A 20251-nucleotide genomic window follows, 5' to 3' on the forward strand; every position below is an offset into this window, starting at 1 on the left:
GAATTTATTTGCGCTCGGTTTACCGTGTTATCTTAAATTTACATGCATAACTTTAATAAGAGTTTCCGCGTAGTATCTGTGTACACATTACATGACACGGGCAACAAGCGGTCAAAACACGGTTGCCGTGCTATGCGAAGTTGGGGAGATCACTTATCTAATTTATAGTGTTTATGAAAAAAGCATCTAGGCATTAAAAATCTTGGTCTAAACTTGCATTTTTATCCCTAATGACGGGATAATTACCAAAAGACCATAATAATTGACCATTCATAATGTATGAAAAATTTTGGAAAAAGTTGGGTTCATAAGAACATACCTACAAGAAACTCAGGATACCTACTCTTTCTAATTTCCAAGTATTTATACAATTGACTTTTAAAGTTCATTAAATTGTACGCAAAGTTACAAGCATTATGTAAATCATATTCACCACGAGCAAGAGACGTCATCGCCCGGGCTACACGTATTCGAGGTGGAGGGGACGACCCAGCGTACGACGCCGCCGCAAGCAAGTTACCGAGCATGACGAACCATATTATGAAAGTATAAAAGTATTACAGACAAGAGATCTGAAATAAAATATTGTTAATGTGTAACACTCAATATATTCGAAAAACTTCAGAACACAATATGAGGAAAAGACGTTATCAATATAATTTGTAAGTTTTCCTGTATTGAGACAATTATTATTACGTAGGTTTGGTTCACAAGTATTCAAAAAACTGTTGTACATCACGTAAAGTATATAATTTTCTATGCTGGCATAGGTTTATCGTTAAACATGAATAACACAGAGAATAATGGTCCACCGAGACGCTTGGCTAACCACACATTCTTCACAACTGCCAATTTTAGCGAATCGACAGCGAGTTGGGCATTAAAGTTTGTATGTAAAGCCCTGCCCATTCCTTCCAATATGATTAAATCGACACCCCTTATCTTCATTTCTGTCCTAAGATCTGCGAACAATCATGTATTTAATATCACAAAAGTTGAATTTAATATTAAGCAGGTGTAATTTAGCTGATGAATATAATTTCATACCTACACTAATAGTTCTCAAATCGAGACACGGTCCTCTTTGTCCATTTGATCTTACTACTAAATCTCCTGTCGCAATCGCTGCAGCTATAACAGGACATATATGGCCTGCGTGTTGCAAGACCTCTTCTAATTCTACATTGGTAATATCATTGAGCGCTGGCCACTCGTTGGCACACAATATTACAGCTGTGCCTCGTAGCAATAGAGCTCTGACAAATGGTAATATTCCTAGGACTATGTCAACCCCGCTGTTATCGACAAAAACTGCTGCGCAATGGTGAACGGTCGTCTAAAAATTTGTAGTTTATATTAGTATTTGTTTGCAATTGCTTATGGGACAAAACTCTGTGTTGTCCGTTGGTACAAACTATTGCTACACAATTCAATATTGAAACTGATATGGACTTATGGCTTTCAATTTTAGAGTGTAGCTAGCAACAGCCACATAACCTGTCTTCAACGAGCTCAAAACGGCATACTGCGGGCAATAGTCAATACAACATGGTTTACAAAAAAAATGCCGACTGTTAAATCAGAGATCCAGCGGTATCGGGCGAAACACACAGGTATAAGTGTATGCGTGTGGCTATGTATTTACACGTTTACCGGCTTGTTTTGGTGCCTCACTGTTATGTAAGGTGACACGGAGTCCTTATTATTTTACTCGTCCGTGCCTAAAACCAGATTCTATCAGATTTTGGTATTATTAACCTATTTATTACATAAATAAACTTTACTAGCATATACTTATTCTAGCAAAAATATACGGATAAAATAAAGATTCATTAGAATTCCGTGCAATTTAGTCTGTAACTTTAAATTCACAATTTATTTGTAATTCACCTCTAATTTTTCTATCCACTTGTCCAAGCCATCATATAACCAAGGCCTTTGTTGGATTGTTTCTAAGGCTTCATGAAGCCCACAATTTAAAATACTTGTCGCAGCCTGGGCGCCCCAATCGAACATGTTACCTAGAAAAAAAAAAAGATACAAGTCTTACATCAAATCTATATAGTAGTAAATTATCTAAATATGATATAGTAATCATAGTCATAATTGATAGCTATGACGTCACAATATGGTGCATAGTCGATCATATTCTCACTTGAATTATCTAAATAATTATTAATATGTAACCACCGGGTTTTTCGTATATCAATGTACATTTGTGTCTGTTTAAGACTTAGGTAAATCTTTTAAGAAATGATTCGATTTCATATCTATAGTAAAAAAATTAGAGATGTGAATAGAACCGAAGTGCGGGTGTTCCCCAAGGTTGTGTATTATCTCCTACACTCCTCCTACACTATTTCTTCTTCATACATATATAATGATATGTTGGATGCCTCCAACATACACTGTCTAGTATATTGTCAGTAATGGAGATGCCGTATACGCCGACCATACAGGTCTCTCTCTCTGATTTTTTTATGAAAAAAAGGAACGAGACGATCAGGACGTTCAGCTGATGGTGATTGATACGCCCTGCCCATTACAATGCAGTGCCGCTCAAAATTATTGAAAAACCCAAAAATTCTGAGCGGCACTACAACTGTCATTTGCCCAGTAATTTCACTAGCTACGGCGCCCTTCAGACCGAAACACAGTAATGCTTACTAGCTATTTAGATTACTTATAGAAATAGGCACCGTTGTGGTACTCATAATCTTGCCGGAAATAATAATAATCTATCTCTCTAGAGAAACTAACCAATGTCTGTATAAACTTGAATCTTCTATCGAGTCCTCTTTTGACAAGGTCGCGGATTGGTATGTAAGTATGGTATGTAAGTAAGGTATGAAATGTAAGGTTCAATACCTCAAAAGAGCCACTCCCCTAATGCCTCGCCTATTTTCGGAAGAATAGGTCTCGAAATGCCATCAAAGGCGATTGGGGTAAAATGAACATTGAACCTCAAAAAAGTCACTCCCCTAATGCCTCGCCTAATTTCGGAAGAATAGGTCTCGAAATGTCATCAAAGGCAATTGGGGTAAAATGAACATTGAACCTCAAAAGAGTCACTCCCCTAATGACTCGCCTATTGTCGGAAGGTCTCGAAATGGCATCAAAGGCAATTGGGGTAAAATGAACATTGAACCTCAAAAGAGTCACTCCCATAATGACTCGCCTATTGTGGAAGGTCTCGAAATGTCATCAAAGGCGATTGGTGGTAAAATGAACATTGAACCTCAAAAAAGTCACTCCCCTAATGCCTCGCCTATTGCCGCAAGGTCTCGAAATGCCATCAAAGGCATAAATGATGCCTGCGATGAGGAAGACAAAGTCAAATCGGTCTCAAAGAAACTAGGCTTCATCAATAGAGCAAAGAAATCTTCAATTCGGCCTGAAAGCGCTGGTTCGGAAAAATGTGGAGTATTGCTGTCATCTCTGGTCAGGTGCATCCCAATATCACCTCACGGGCCCATAGCAACGCAGAGCTGCTGTAATTGTCGGGAAACTAATTCGATCGCTTTGTTTTAGACACATGGTTTCATTCAATGTGTCTTCTACCTCATTCCGAAGAGCTGTCTAATCTGAATCCTGCCGCCGAATTACACCTTCACACGACACACCACAAGCCTAGATATGTGACATTATTCCACCGTGACAGTTTTTAAGGAACTGCTATTCAATAAACTCTAGAATGAACATCCTTATATGTTTCCAGGACCATATGACAAGGTTACCTCAGTAAAAATCGTGAATACCTTTCTAATAGGCCGGCAACACTTTTATTATTCCTCTGTTCTTGCAGAAGAGTGTGGATATCAGTTATCACTTAACATCAGTTGACCGGAACATGAAAATTCTTCCTGATGGAAATGGAAACCACCAAGAGGAAAGGGATATTAAATCTGAAGTATTAGTCAGGGAGGATGCATGTGCCTAATATTTCATAAGTTTCATAACATGAAGCCATTAAATCTTTAGAATTAAGTATGATTCATACTGAAAAGTATGTAGAGAGAAAAAATTTAAGGAAAATACTTTTTAATAAAAAAATACTGGAATCAGAGATGATTTTTATTGAGTTTTTTATATTTTAAAGAAGCAACTTGGATATTATAATTCAGCACCATAGATTTGATTACTTTTGTCAATATTTACAAATTTATTTACAATTTATTGTTTTTTGGTCTGAAGAGTGACATAGCTAGTGAAATTAATGAGCAAATAAGACTTAACATCTTATGTCTCAAGGAGATTAGCGCAATTGTAGTGCAGCTCAGGGTTTTTCTAGAGCCCAGAGCGGCACTGCATTGTAATGAGCAGGGTGTATCAATTAACATCAGCTGAAAGTCCTGCTTGTCTCATCCCTTATTTTCATAAAAATAAATAATTAATATTTTCATACGAGACCAATCATCTTATGAACATATATAATAATATATAATATAATGGTCACTCTTTTTACTGTAAGGACAATAGGACAGCAACATAATATTTAGACTCTGGAGAGACTTATTGGATTGGTTGGGAGCATCTATGTTTAGTTATTTCTGAGGAAAATAACTTATCAGAGTATATATTTTCTAAATGTTTAAATTACTACAGTAAATTTGATTCAATTTTTTTTTGACTTATAAAAACACTTATTATATAAGAATAATGATTATAGATCAGACATATTTAATGACTGTTAATTTTCAAAACTTAGTTGAAGTAATTCAAGATAAAAGGTTTAAAACTAAGATTAAGAACTAGTCTCTGCTGCGCTCCAACTAGATACCACAGCTGTAGTCACAAAGTTTGGCAACTAATACTACTCAAGCCAGTCTCTAACAATATGTGATGTTGACACGCAACATGTTATTTTTTTTTTTCATGGAATAGGAGGACAAACGAGCATACGGGTCACCTGGTGTTAAGTGATCACCGCCGCCCACATTCTCTTGCGACACCAGAGGAATCACAAGAGCGTTGCCGGCCTTTAAGGAAGGTGTACGCACTTTTTTTTAAGGTACCCATGTTGTATCGTCCCAGAAACATCGCACAAGGAAGCTCATTACACAGCTTTGTAGTACGTGGAAGAAAGCTCCTTGCAAACCGCACTGTGGAGGACCGCCACACATCCAGATGGTGGGGATGATATCCTGTTAAACTTTGCTAACAATTTAAACTAAAATGCCAGGTTGCATAGTAAAAATAATACTACAAGAAATAAGAAAGACACTGGGATCACATATTATCAATAAGTATTTTGTATTTTATTAATTTCAATGTAAAATAACACAAAGTGTATGTTACAAAATTTGAAAGATGCCACACACAGAAGCATATAATAATTGCCGTAATAAAAAAGCTATTGTTCTGAGGGAGTGTGTTATCTAGTTGGAGCACATCAGAGACCAATCCTTACATTTCAAATTGCAAGCATATTAGCAGTTGATCGGCTAAAAAAAGCTCCATGTGAATGTGTTGTAAGTACCTGCCAGGACACCTTTAGAAAGTTCAGTCCACTTTTGTCTTTCATCTTGCAAAGCATCTACTTCGGCTAGTCTTGATGAAAGTTGTGCAAGTGCAGAATCGTTTTCATATTTCTTCCTCTGCTTCCATAGATCAAAGAAACCCTGAGCACGAAGGCATGTCTCATTTATGTCAAGTAATAATCTTATTGTTAACTGCCCATGAGCACTGAAATGTACAATAAATTTAAAATCTGAGGCAGAGTTTAGTAATTTCAATAAAATTGTACTATCTGGTACTTTACCAAATTTTGGTAGTCTTGAGTATCCAATTAATCCAAAAAAACTTTTATTTTTCAAATACAATGTTATGCATTACACAGAAAAATCAGTAAGAGATATAATTAATACTTACAGTGGATTCACTCTAAGCTCCTTTATAGCTTCTACATAACAGGTTTTAAACTTAAGTGCTCTGATTTCAACTGTAGGGTCATCATTATTGCTGAGAGCAAAATTAACATATTTGTCCACAAGTTTTTCACAAGTATGAAGCCAGTAATCGCGTGCTTCCTCATCTATAAGCAGGTCCAAAGTATCTGGCCTATATTTATCTGGCTCGTAAAGTATGTGGGATAAACCAAAATGTTCCATTCCTATTTATATTATTTCTGTCATTTATGAGAATGTATCTCAATGTATATTGCTTTTATACGAATGCATTATTTTATCATTATGCTAATTTTCATTCCGTTTTATCATTTATCTTATCAAAATAAATACATTTATGATTTAACAACAATATGGATATTGCAGGCAGCAGTTAATATCTGAAATCCGAATACCTATACACAAAGAGTAAAGAGAATTTAATATAAAATCAGAATATTTATTGATGTAATATTTACTCCAATAATTACTATTATTGTCGAAGCTAAAAATCTAAATACCCAATAGGTAGGTACCGAACAATAATTTTAACTGAACATAGTCTTTATTTACTCAGTTACGCTTTGAAGTTTGCTTTTTCTAATTATTCGGTATTCCTAAAGTCTTTTACAACAAAGAAGATGTAATACGTAATTTTCCAACTCGGCCGAATTAACATGACAGTTGACACCTGGCTCAAATGTCTAAGTTTGTGCAATGTACAGCGTGCAAAAAGTTATTGTTTTGTGTAATTATTCTTTCACTTAAAAAACGAGTATTTTTAGAAAACGAATAATATTTTTCTTTTTTTAACGTCTTATGCATGTATATTATTAAATTACATAGATGTATTTGTTTTAGGTAGAAACTTGTAGTTGTCATTCGATATATATGTAAATAAAACAAAAATAAATAATTATTTATTTATTGTATCTTAATATATATAATAATAAATACATACTCGTAAAACCTCTGAGGTTTATGTGCGAGCGATAAGCGTATTCATATTTTAAAATTATTTATTTACAATAGTTAAAAATTATATTTTACTAACACGATAAATCATCAATTTCTGCTATCCCAGATACTAAATATCTATCCTTTTCATGTATTACGAATAGCTATTTCGATACAAAACGTCCAAACGTAACAATGACAAAAAAATATTTTCAAGATACAATTAAACGCGTTGTGATCCTTTAAATTTGTTTATTTAAACAAAAACCTATCAAATATCTAAAAATATAACAGCAAGAGATTAAAGAGAAGAGAGGGGACTTTAATGGGTGGGTAGGTGTAAAGTGTGATGGGTATGAAGGAGTTTGGGTACAAAAAAGTTTATAACAATGAGAGAAGCCTGCTTAAAGTATGCTTGGAATGGAATCTTTGCGTGGCCAACATAATTTTTGACCACAAAAAGATCCATTTGTATACAAGAGATGAGGGTGAGTCTAGAAGTATGATTTATTTTGTAATTGTGGATGAAAAACTGTGGAAAAAAGTGCTAGTACACTCGGGCATACCACGTACAGGCCTCGACACAGACCATTTCCTTGTCATAACCCGAATGCGTGGCCTCTTTATATGGCGGCTACACCGAGGGGCCAAGTCTACGAGTGTTTTGGACTGAGTAAAAGTGGAAAATCTACAAGAAAAAGAAAAGAAAGAAAAGTATGTAGAGATACTGACAATAGTTTTAAAGGCATAGAATAGATAAGTGTGATTAAAGATTTGTGTGAGAGATTTAAGGAAGGATCGTGACTGTTGCTATTGAGGTATTCGGGGTAGCTAAAAGAAGGAAAGGAAGAAAGAACTATAATGTGTGGATGGATAAAGATGTACAAAGGGCTGTGCAAGAAAATAAGAAATCGTGGTTGGATTGGTTAGCAACAAAAGCTAACCAAAATTTTTAAAAGGCAACGGATGCCCTGATAAATGTAGCAAGAATGAAGTATAAAAGATTCAAATCAGCAGCGAAAGAAGTTGTATCTAGAAATAAAGAAGAACTAAAGGATAATTTTGATAGGAGGCTCACTGAAGATTTCCAGTCAAACATCAAGTTTTTTTTGGAAACCCACCAAAACAGCCAGAGGAAAAACTTCTACCTCGGAGCTGAGTACAATCAGGAGTCAAGATATATAATCAGGAGCATTATAAAAGGAGAAAAATGTGTGTTAAAGAGATGGAAAGAGTATTTTGAAAGTTTTTTCGAAGGAGAGGAAGTGCAGGTACAACATCCGGCACCTTCCATGGAAACTAATATAAATGTTGATTAAAGTGAGATAAACATGGATGAAATAGTGAAAGCGTTGAAAAGTATGGAATAAGTAAGGCTGCAAGGTATGACAGGATTACCGTCGTGATGCTGAGGGCTGGACAGGGCATAGTGGCTAGCCAGCTGTACCTTTCCAATTTGTGCTGGCGAAATGTGCAAGTACCGAGAGCCTGGTGCGAAGCCGAAATCGTGTCATTGTATAAGGAAAAAGGGTCACGGTAGGCCTACATAAATCATCACGGTATTAGCCTTCTCAGCGTCGTCGGTAAATTGTATGCGAAAGTGTTGATTGAAAGGGTTGTGAACAGACGAAAAAGTATGGGATGCAGAACCGGGATTTTGAAAGGGAATGGGATGTACGGATCAGGTCCTTTCCTTGCGGTGCATATCCGAAAAGTGTTTGGCTAAAAACAGGAAGGTCTATTGCGCGTTCGTGGGTCTAGAAAAAGCCTATGATAGAGTAGTGAGGAATGAATTGTGGTCAGCATTGTCCGTGAACGGTGTGAGCATACGAGCATTGCAAACTCTTTATTGGAATTCTATACAAGCACTATCCGTTATTTGCTCAAATGTTTTCTCTATGCTGGTAACCAAGTATTTCTTGCGTCTTCAGCCGAGGAGTTGCAGGAGATGGTAACTGCTATGAGTTGAGCTTTTATAGCTTTATTAGAAAGGGAATGAAGATGAATGTAAGGAAGGCGAAAGTGATGGTGTTTGAAAGAGATGAGGCTGTGGGATGGTGGTTGGAGATGATATAATTGAACAGGTATTGGAAGAAGAATGAATGCAGGAAACATGGTGAATTGAGCTTTGCACTCCTTTATGAACAGTCGGAGGGTGTCTAACAAGGCTCGTTTGGCTGTGTATGAGGGGGTGTTGGTCCCGACACTCATGTACGCAAGTGAAAGTTGGGTATGGCAGAAGAAACATGATGAGATTGAGAGTGAAAGCGTTAAGAAGTATGATAGGAGTTAAGTTGAGTGACAGGAAAAGAAATAGTGAGATAAGGAAACGTTGTGGTCTGAAGGAAGATGTAGTCATAAAAATGCAGGAAAATATGCTGAGATGGATTGTCCATTTCGAGAGAATGATTAAGAACGATTGACGAAAAAAGTATATAAGAGGAGTGTGTATGAAAGTGTTGGAAGGGGTAGACCTAGGCGGACGTTTCAAGACCAAATCAGGGACGTCTTGAGAAAAGGCCAGGTTAAGAGTACCCTAAACCGAATAGCATGTATGAAGGGAATAATGAAAGTGGACGATGTGAAACAAGTACGTAAGGATCGTAGCAAGGGAAAGAAGTGTTCTCTGCCTACCGCTACGGGAAACAGGCGTGATTATATGTATGTATGTTAAAAGTAATAACTGTTAGTATAAACTGTTACCCAGGAAGAAGCATTAAGCATGTTAATATTAGAAGCTCTAAAGGAATAAATTTATCTTCAAAGTTAATTATTATAATTAAATAATTGTCAGTTTGATGTTCATTAGTTAAATGTGATCTGTAATCAGTGACATCTATTAAAACAGATATCTCCTAGTAATAATATACTCGATAGAAAAAGTGTTCGATTTCCAAATACTAAATATTTTATTAAAGTGACACTATACACAATACTCTGTATAATGTCACTATAACTCTGCTATCGCTACTGCCCTCACATGCTATTGTTGATGACTACATGCTAGATTGAGTGAGGTGTCTTGACTCATGTTTAATTCGCTCGGCTTGTCTAATTTTGGATGTTACAGTCAATATCATAATGTGAGAAAAGAGTGAGAAAAACTGATGTCTGACATTGAATGTATTTATTATTATTATCATGCAACTCTTTGCAATTACATTGTTACATACTCAATGTGATAGGGTCAGACCATAGACGTAGACTAAAAATATCTACCTATGCATATAATATTATCTGTTTAATTTCGTTTATTTTTAATTTGATAACTTTTAATTTAGTCTGTGGCAATGCTATTGAGTTACGTTTGTGTTTGTAATCTGAATTTGTATAAAAATGTATTTAACGTGCTTTTTCTTGAAAAGAACTGTATTTCTTTTAAAATTTACTTAAAATTATGGTTTCATTAGAATGTGTGTGAAAGTGTATTATATCTTTAAATTTCATTTATGTTTCTGAGTGTAATAACGTACTGTACTACGCAAGATGGACGAAGTGTCTAGGGGTATGTCACAAACAGGAAGCACCGCTGTATCTGACAAAACTGATGAAAATAATGGTACTTTTTTTTATTAAGAAATATTTATTATCTCATTTAACTCCAATTTGTATTTCTATTCTTCATTCGTATCTGAAATGACCACTATATTTTCATAGTCAGTTACACAGTTGTAAACATTATCGTTATTTTAATTTAAACGGTTCCTAATAATTGCACGAAATATTACTTAAAAAATTTAATTACTTACTATATAACTATGCCATTTCTGCTGTTTTGAAAGAGAACTGTAGTTTTATATTAATATTGTTCAAATAACCCTAATACATTTAGTTTCTAAACATTATCTAATGTTCAGGTAATGTCGAAATTTGACCTTAACACACAAGGTTTTTACTAAGCATAAAGTACTGTTAAGTTTTTGCTAATATGCGTATGTTAATACTAATAATATATTACGTATTCTTTTTAAATTGAGAAATGAAACACAAAGGCACCATGTAACAAGTTGTTTACATATTTGTCATGTGATAATACTTGTGAATTATTGAACTTCAACATCATACTCTTAACTATAGCTACTTAGGGGATATCTTCTGTGACTGTTCTTTTAAACACTGAATATTTTGAAGCTACTATCAATGTAGATTTACTGGTAAATGTATATGTCATCTTGGAGGATATCCAATTAGTATTCTGTTATGTTTATTTTATCACATTAAATTTATTTAAGATATTTTTTGGATATGATCTTACTAGGCACTGCATAAGCTGATGGAGTATAGTGTGGTACAACAACATGCACATGACAACCATGCTAGCGTTGGTAGAAACTCTACGTTCTTATCTTGGTGGAGGATGTGAGTTCCTTGCATGATGAGGTTTTGAGTGAATGTTGTGAATACACATAAAGCTCCCTATTTACGTCTTTAGAAGTCAGGCCTGAAAAATATTAATAACCCTATATTAATTAAGGGCAGAGCCTTCATTGTATTATATAGATGGAAACTACATAATATAAGTGATGCTATAAATCTAAATACCAATAATTATGTTTTGCTAAGATAATTTTCCAATTTTGAAAATAAAAAAATCTCTAGGTTAATTATTCAATTTTGTTTTTTTTTATCTGTATTCCAGGTGTCTCATTATGTAACCAAAGTTTAACGACCTTACAAATAAATATGGTATAAAGCTATACCAAAGAATAAACCGAGAATATTCAAATGTTTACAAACAGACATTTTGCTTATGATTGGTTTATTCGGACATATAATATGGGAAATGTTATATGTCCGAATAAACACTTATTTGCAAGGCTGTTTGACATTTGGAAAACTTCAGAATTATCATTGTATTAACTGTGTTGTCACCGATATAGTCAACATTTTGAATATTCTTGGTTTATTCTCAGGTATAACTTTATACCATGTTTATTTGTAAGGCTGTTAGAGTAATTTGTCTCTTTTTGGCACAGTGATGATACACACTTGATCACGAATTGCATATTGAGATACCTTCTGGAATACGGAGTTTATGGTCCATATGGTATAGAGCGCAGCACCTATAATTTTGATACAAAATTTCCAGAGTCACTGTTACCAGCATGTGTATTGCATGTACACCTGCACAATAGAGAGCTTTTGTTGTATACATTAATGTGTACAAAATTTGAATGCCCATGTTTGTTATTAGCTCATTATTGATTCATAAAAACTAATAACTTTAAAAGGGATTTGATAATGACCATTTAAATGCTATAAAGTGTCAACTACTAAAACAGTTCTGTTACGGGGCATCATCTTAGGGATTTAACAACAAAATATACATTTTATCTTAGCTACTCAAACCAAGAATCCAGCGCAGTATTTTAAGGTGTATAAATTCTCGCAACTAGAGTGGCCTGGCTGTCCTGTTTATCTATTTAATATTTTAATCTTTTACAAGTATCAATTAGCTTCTCAAATGTGATATGGATATTATTCTTATAAATAAGTAATTTTCTAATCTTTCAATAAAATTTGACAATGAAATGTTGAAACTGCTTTGGTGGAGGATTGTGTTTGTTATATGCATAGGAGTTTTTATAATGTTTTTTCTTTACTTATAGTATTTTTATTATAGATCAGATTTGTCCTATAAATATTTACTTTAAAGTGCTTTAACTGCGGAAACAGGAGCCTCTTTACACCATACCAATTATATAATACATACATATATATGTATAGTATCTGTTATGGGTATTTATTTAATATCACATCTTATGGTGATTTTTTAAATTCTCAATTAATTATTGCTTTGGGCAAAACATATCATAAATATAATGTTAATAGTATTCTACAATCTGGATTTTATATTAACATGAGTAAGTATTTCAGCTGTTACTGGCACTTTCTGCAGATTATTTAAATAGGGTTGTGCTGTGTAATAATATAATAGTAACAATATTTTGTTATATCGTGTATTATTCGTTATATTAGTGTATAACATGAATGGCACTCTTTAAAAAAAATTACATAAAGATAAGTTTAGGTAGGTTATACATATTTTCTTGCACTTTAATTTCAATAATATGGGTTAAAAGATGTGATTTAATTATCACATATTATATGACTTTCTCTTACATTAACTGTTTAATTGTATTTCAATGCATCTTGCTTTTTTCAACTTTTCATTGGGATGAATATGGTTCTAGATGTCAGATAAGGAGATGGCAGGCTGTCAATGACAGATGTTTGAATAGTTATACTTAATTAATTATGCATTAGTAAACTTCAAAAGCGAAATTAAGTTGAATATAAAAGTGGAAGGGAGGATTGCCCATGAAATATTAACTTATATGCTAACTAATTTATCAGTTTCAAATTTGTGATTTTTGTAAATAATGTTTATATTTTGTGAATGTCCTCACATGTTTTTTAATTTTGGCTATATTAACGCTTTATTGAAGTAGGCGTTACTTTGCAGTAATCCATAATATTATACAAATGTTTTTTTTTTGAGTGGCATGAGTTTTCTTTAGTGTTAATTCCGATAATATTTGTCTTTACATCGAGATTCTCAGTAGAGGCGAAACACGTGTTGAATTGTTTAAAGACAAATATTGGCGGAATTAACACTAAACAAAACTGAAATCATTTGTATATTAACACTAAAATTTAACTATATGTGCATTGGACCTACATATATTTTACTATTTTTATTAGAGAAGTTTAGATTTAGTTAAATAAATGTACACATTTTTCTAACTTGACTTTTCAAAGAGTTTGATATGGATAAATAGTCATGGAACCCAATCAATTATATAATGTGCAAAAACGATTCATTAAATTGGCTGGCTTGTAATTGTGATTCTTTTAAATAATATTGTATTCCATATCTTCAAATTTATATTTAGAACATTCCGATTAGAGTGATCAGTACTCGTGAAAACATGGTCCAGAGTTGTCATAGAGTGTACGCACTAGATCCTGCTTTCGTCCGTTGATCTCTGTTCAGGAGAAGATTATTGACGGACCGATGTAACCATAGTATTATTTGTATGAATGCTGACACACTGTGTCCAATCCGAATCCGAATTACAGGGATGTGTAGTGTTGGTCTACCTTTATAAGTACTTACTTACTTACTTTTAAGTAAACAGTGCTCCAAATCCAAATGTTGTTGTGAAGCTCCTCAACTCATTCTGGGCCATTGTGGTCGAATAAGGTTTCATCCCCAGGGTAGACTCAAGCCCTTTTGGTGGGAACATATAAAAGCTAATAACTGTCTCATTACATTATTGGGGTCCTGTCTATATTTAATCCTTAATGAAAATTTTTATAAATCCAAATGTCATCCCTCTATCTATAGTGAATAGCTGATTTTCTTTTTTTTTTTTATGATAATAAGGGACGAGACGAGCAGGACGTTCAGCTGATGCTAATTGATACGCCCTGCCCATTACAATGCAGTGCCGCTCAGGATTCTTGAAAATTTCATAAATTCTGAGCGGCACTACAATTGCGCTCGTCACCTTGAGACATAAGATGTTCAGTCTCATTTGCCCAGTAATTTCACTAGCTACGGCGCCCTTCAGACCGAAACACAGTAATGCTTACACATTACTGCTTCACGGCAGAAATAGGCGCCGTTGTGGTACCCATAATCTAGCCGGCATCCTGTGCAAAGGAACCTCCCACTGGTAAATGAATTACAATAGGTCCGGTCCATCTTCATTCCCAAATCCACGTAACATTGAAAATGCTTATTTGCCACATTTATACAAATACCAAAACCTAAAAATACCATTAATTCATCCCATAGATGGTTGTTTTTTATCAAGTAAAGAGATCAAAATGTTAGATGTTCGGTCATTAAATTGACAAAAACAAGAAATAGATTAAAATAACGATCTCAGATCGCAAATTTTAGTTGAATGTAAAACTATAAAATTAATTCCTAACTTTGAGTCAATTCCAATTTGTAATGAACTGCTTACGTCACTTTCAAATGACGACGTCACGATGATCACGGTTCTTCAAAGGAACAATGCCGATTCATAAACAGCACCATCGTAACCCAATTTCATTGTTTTCAAAATTGTTTATAAAATATATGCATCGCACGAATCGAATTCGCGAACCCTGGCGAGCAGTATCAAAGAGAATACCATGAACGCCAGCATCTGGTTAATTTCGGATGCGGTTTATAGCAATCGGATAAATTTTGTTTATTTTATATGTCTCACGACTTACTCGAGACTGAATGTCCTTCTTGGGTATACACGGAACACGGCTTTTAATAATACTTACGTGTCCGTTAAAAACAAAAGGTTTACTTTGGCCAAGGATTCTGTTATCTCTCCGCAATAAATCTTATTTCTTACATTGAAACGAAAATGTAAGCTTTGAAGTTTTCGTAATGAATTTCGTCTTCTGTAATGAGTTTACCATTTGTATTCTGCAATCAATAGTGGCAGATCCAAGTCCATTTGCGTTGTTCTGGCTTCATGAAGAAGGAGTCTATTATATAGAGATCCTTCTTCTCCGTGAAATGAGCCAGCATCTGGCCTCGGGCGTTCCGATTTCCATAACCAAATTGCCCCACTCTCAACTCATCGTCGGTACGTTTGCCCAGTTTTTCGTTGAAGTCTCCCATGACAACGTTGAAGTTGGTCTTCGGAGTTGAATGGCTGTTGAGATGTCCGCCATGACGATACGTTTGACCGCATACGAAACATCTGTTGGAATGTCTGTTTTCGCCAAGTCTGTGCCTTTTTTTGAAAGGCGAGTGGTCAAGTCGATACAGCTTCAGTGTTCACATTTTATTTCAAGACTCGAAATATAGCAGGTATATATTTACAAGTGGTTATGGTATATGCAAAACACAAGGCTTTACAAGCGAGCATCAGGGGAGGTGAATGTTAGATAAATAGATTGCTTCTAGCGATTCGTCAGCGAATTTTGCGCGTTATAGCGCTATACACTAGTATATTAGTTTTGACCTCCGACCGAGATTATTGGCGAGACTAAAATACCGACCGCGTGTGTGATGACCTATGAGATGTAGCGACCAGATATAATCTGCCGTGGCTGGTCTCTTGCATGAGTGCCCGATATATCTCAAGCAGAAAGATGGCGATATATTTTGAGGTGCATACTACAATATCTGGACATGTTACTACCTATCGGAAACTAACACAACTTCCACGGTCATAACAAATTTCCCGGGCTTTTTTCATTTTCTAACCCGCTCTTTTATTCTTGGTGTTTTAACCTGCTTTCTTTATAGTATTTCTCAGGTCTGAATGTGACATATACCCCAAATCGAACTTTGTCGATATTACTTCTACCCACATCCATTCTTTAATGTACTGTGGAGTTGGTGGTACAGTGATTGCAGTTAGTTTCAGTGGGTCCCACGCATTAGCCAGCAGTATGAACTGAAGATTTACTCGCGTTTAATTGATTCCGACTGGGCGGCGAACCATTAATTGTAAATATAAAAAATTCGTGGGTCATTGTATGTCATAGCGAATCACGTCAGAGTACTTCTTAAATAGATCATACGCTTCTTACGCTCACCTTAAAAGACAATTTCTCACTTGAATAACAATCAATTTTATACACTCCTGTGTTGATAGAAGTTCTTTTAGTTAACAAAACGCACGATAGCCTTTCAGGTCAAGGCACAAGAGCGGTCAAGAACATGGACATCCATGCTTCAACAATAGCGGGATATCTTTTGAAATGTATCTTTATTTATATATATAAAATTCTCGTGTCCCGGTGTTTCTTACCATATCGAGTAGGCCTGAGAATCGGCCAACATCTAATTTTCATACCCCTAAATGATTAGGGTAACCCACCCCTAAATATATATTTTTTTATTTTATTATGATTCAGCATTAAAAATACATACAACTTCAATTTTTCACCCGTCTACGATCAACACCTATTTTCGTATCGCGATTTTTATATTTTTCTGTTCCATGCACAAATCCGCAATAGGGTTGCAAGAATGCAATCGAATATAATAATTATTGTAGTACGATATATTTGGTAGGTCTGAGGTCGTCATCTATATTTTATTCCCCCAAAAATTTTAATTATTGTTTTTTTTTATTACTTTATTTGGCAATACAGCGTTGCTGGGTCAGCTAGTATATTATAGAAATATATTTATTTACTATAGGGAGTGACACTAACATAATATTGTATATTTTTATTAAAAAGAGCGCAAAAAAAGAATGCTGGGAGAGTTTATTGCGCCGCTTCTTCTCTCTCAGAGCGCCATTTGTTTCCGAAGCGGTAGTAGTATCTAGTATATTAGAAATGACATCAAAAAGAATTCTAAAGGAATTTTGAGTAAATAAATGCCCTTTATGCCTTTTTAACATATTGCAATAACACTTGGTTAACGTTATGAAGCTATATCAGTTCGTTAAGGGGCTTTGAAATGGGGAGAAGAACTGATAAGGATCTCCGAGCCCACCTTTTAATCCTACTAATATTATAAATGTGAAAGTTTGTATGTCTGGATGTATGTTTGAACTTCTTTAACGCAAAATCTACCGAATAGATTTTGATGAAATTTTACAATTATATAGCTTACACACCAGAATAACAAATAGGCTATAATTTATAAAACTATAGTGTGAATTGTACAAAATATAAAAGAAGTGTGATTGTTACTACTGAATACAACTAGCGCCATCTCTTATCAACTAGCAAGCAAAAGATCAATACAATTTATATGGCAAAACAACGTTTGCCGGGTCAGCTAGTAAATGTATAATTCTGAATTGTTTCTGCGTAATTAATTCTTAACGAATAGAGAAATCACAGTAACGCTATAAACAACTTAACATGAAAAATATTTCATATCATTACTTATTTAATAAAATGCAATGGTCTTTTATAATCTACTACTTAATATTATTGTATATTTTAACTCATTAAGATTTCTGTGTGATAACATGTTCATAGTGTCAATGAATTTTGTAGGAAATCACTAATTTGCATGCTAATGAATGGATTGGCTAAACATGTAAGTTTTACGAACAACATAAAACTATTTGTAACACATTTTTATTTATCTTGTTTGACGTATATAAATAAATAAAAAAAAGGGACCAAATGATACTTTCTTCAAAGAAATGCTTGACGTGTTTAAAAAAATTATAACAGTATAGGTATATTTGGGGAATTAAAAACAATGCTACTAATTTGGGAGTATGGACAGAGTAGATAAGAGATAATTAACAGTATTGTAGAAAGTGACAGGTGCAGAGGGTGAAATTTTCTATAAAAGGCGATGTCTCCGATGGACATGTCCTTTTTTCGAATATTAATTGTCGTTATTTTGTATGTATTTATGAAACTATTTAGATGGTAGCTTGTTTGGAAATTTTTGGTAGGTTGTATTTAAATTTGTTATAATAATCCCCTTTTGATCTTATTTCCTAGAATATATATATAAACCTTTAATTTGTGTTTTGTGTGACAGATTCGTCGCCGGCGGTGGTGTACGTGAGTGAGGTTTGTCTCGAGTGCGAGCGAGTGCGTGCGGCGTGTGAGCGGCTCGGCAGCGTGCTCACTGTGGCCGAACCCGAGGCGCTGTCGGCGCCGCAGCTGACCCCGGCTTACCTCGTTACCTCGCCCTTCGAAGGAGACCTCTTCGATGCGGCCCATAAAGCAAAGTATAGGTGAGTTGTAACTGCTACTAAGACTTAGTAGGATTTTTCCCAATCCCATTCGCTCCATGAATTGGTGCTGTTATGATTTCTACAGCACTACACCGCCCCAAGCAGTTTTTTTTTATTAAATGCGCAGAAATCTAATTTTAAAAAAAATGTGTGTGTCTCGGGACGCCCGACAGAAGTGATAACTTAATCTAAGTTGAAATATTTAATATTGAAATTGTGATTGTGAGAAAAGCTTATTAATTAATATTTTTTATAGGTATGTAATTTGGTATATATTATATACATTTTTAGTATCATTATTAATTAATCCTATAAAAGTAACAATTGATTAGAGTGAGAGAGGAGGAGCCTGCCTCGTGCTGCCGTAAGCGTGAGAGGCAGGTAATCCAGACCGACTGACGCCGTAACGCGTTACGTGACGAAGTGTTTTACCCTCCATTAAGAAGTTATCACTTCAATAAGCTTATAGCATATTTCAATCATACTTCACAATGTTAAACAAGTGTTAGAATGTCAGATTAATCGCAGGTGACAACATTCAGTACCTATTCATTATCGCTGCTTTTAACCTGAGCTATGCTGATGATGTGGTGCTTCTCATCCCTTCGATCGAGGGGTTGAGGAAGCTGCTTTCAGTCTGTGAACACTATGCTAATGCTCATGGTGTGAAATATAACGTTTCCAAAACCAAAATGATGGTGTTCCTGAGAGGTTCGGATAGGGTGAGGTGTATCGAAACGGAGCGGCTATTTATGTTGTTAAGCATTTCAAATATTAAGGTTTAAAAAACGTCATTTAGAGGAAATATTATTAGCTGAGCCTTTTTACAGATTTAAAGATTCTAAAATAACACGCGGTCGCTCCAACGCGGGCAAGACAATCATCAGTGCGATTAAGACTTCTGCAGCTACGACTAATGATTGTGGGAAAAAATTCAAAATTCAGGGTATCGTTCTCGAAAATATTTGTCCTCGAAAAATTAACCAAACGTAATGAAATTTTGAAACTGGATGGGAAGGAAATATTTTGTGTCGGTATGTTTTAATTTTTTCGCTTATTGGTGTAGGATTTGTAAACTAGGCCAATGTTTGCAGCCTGTATAATTTTACTTAACCATTTTAAGCACTATTTGAAGTACTTCTAGTACTTAGAAAAACAAAAGTATTAAAAAAGAAAAACAGAGAGACAAAGATAGTAATGATATTGATTTTATTTTAAAAAAATTTTGATCTAGGGCTAAAAAGCAAGAAGAAAACAGTCGTGAAAGTTTATATGGACAAATAGCCACTAATGTATTCTATTATCGTTATTTTATCATCTTAAAAGCTAGGCATTTTCGTCGACAAACTACCTCTAGTAAATCATCATTTTGATTACCGGCTCGTTGAAACGTAACAGAAGAAATAAACAATGTTTTAAAGATTGTCTGTCGTATCGGATACCATTGAATAACATATGTATTGTGTTGTGCCGTTAGTATAATTTATTAGCCGCTACTTCCAATCAATGGATATTGGCACATTCGGCCCTCGCCGCATTCGATCTTACATTTTACATTGACGATGTTTTTTCTGTAACATCCGTTTGTTTACGCGTTGAATAAAAATAGATTTATATTTTTCACAGTTTATGTCAATATCTTTGTGTTTATCACATACTTTTCGTGTCCATATTGCTAATTATTGTATCAAAAAATAATTAAGCTTTCGAATCGTCGCACAT

At 34.6% G+C, this 20251-nt stretch overlaps 2 protein-coding genes across 6 annotated transcripts in view; one reads left to right on the forward strand and one right to left on the reverse strand.

The window, feature by feature from the left end:
- Positions 1–585: 585 nt before the first annotated feature.
- LOC126971260 (4'-phosphopantetheine phosphatase) lies at positions 586–6435 on the reverse strand. Of its 3 annotated transcripts, XM_050817459.1 has the most exons (6): positions 6365–6382; positions 5872–6286; positions 5480–5685; positions 1891–2021; positions 1048–1336; positions 586–962 (listed from the first exon to the last, which is right to left on the reverse strand). In XM_050817459.1, exons 2-6 carry the CDS (start codon positions 6108–6110, stop codon positions 757–759), a joined length of 1071 nt encoding a protein of 356 aa, XP_050673416.1. In that variant the 5' UTR covers positions 6111–6286; positions 6365–6382; the 3' UTR covers positions 586–756. The 3 variants fall into 3 exon arrangements, with proteins under 3 accessions (XP_050673416.1, XP_050673415.1, XP_050673417.1); XM_050817458.1 differs by having other exon boundaries at positions 5872–6434; XM_050817460.1 differs by having other exon boundaries at positions 729–962; positions 1052–1336; positions 5872–6435.
- Positions 6436–10136: 3701 nt separating this feature from the next.
- The window catches only part of LOC126971279 (protein ECT2), a 62550-nt gene continuing 52435 nt past the window's right edge, over positions 10137–20251 (forward strand). For all 3 annotated transcript variants that reach the window (XM_050817499.1, XM_050817501.1, XM_050817502.1), the window contains exons 1-2: positions 10137–10401; positions 18331–18529. In XM_050817499.1, coding sequence (XP_050673456.1) covers positions 10329–10401; positions 18331–18529 — 272 coding nt within the window. In that variant the 5' untranslated portion in view covers positions 10137–10328. The remainder of the gene's footprint in view (positions 10402–18330; positions 18530–20251) is intronic.

Source organism: Leptidea sinapis, chromosome 23 (assembly GCF_905404315.1).
Source record: "Leptidea sinapis chromosome 23, ilLepSina1.1, whole genome shotgun sequence".
NCBI lineage: Eukaryota > Metazoa > Arthropoda > Insecta > Lepidoptera > Pieridae > Leptidea > Leptidea sinapis.

What these genes read in the sequence shown, in the direction of transcription:
- LOC126971260 (XM_050817458.1), bottom strand. Translation starts at nt 6,110, where the DNA reads ATGGAACATTTTGGTTTATCCCACATACTTTACGAGCCAGATAAATAT. An exon ending in GAGCTTAGAGTGAATCCACT is followed by an intron (nt 5,686 to 5,871) that starts GTAAGTATTAAT and finishes TGTACATTTCAG; the next exon opens with TGCTCATGGGCAGTTAACAA. An exon ending in AGTGGATAGAAAAATTAGAG is followed by an intron (nt 1,337 to 1,890) that starts GTGAATTACAAA and finishes ACAAATTTTTAG; the next exon opens with ACGACCGTTCACCATTGCGC.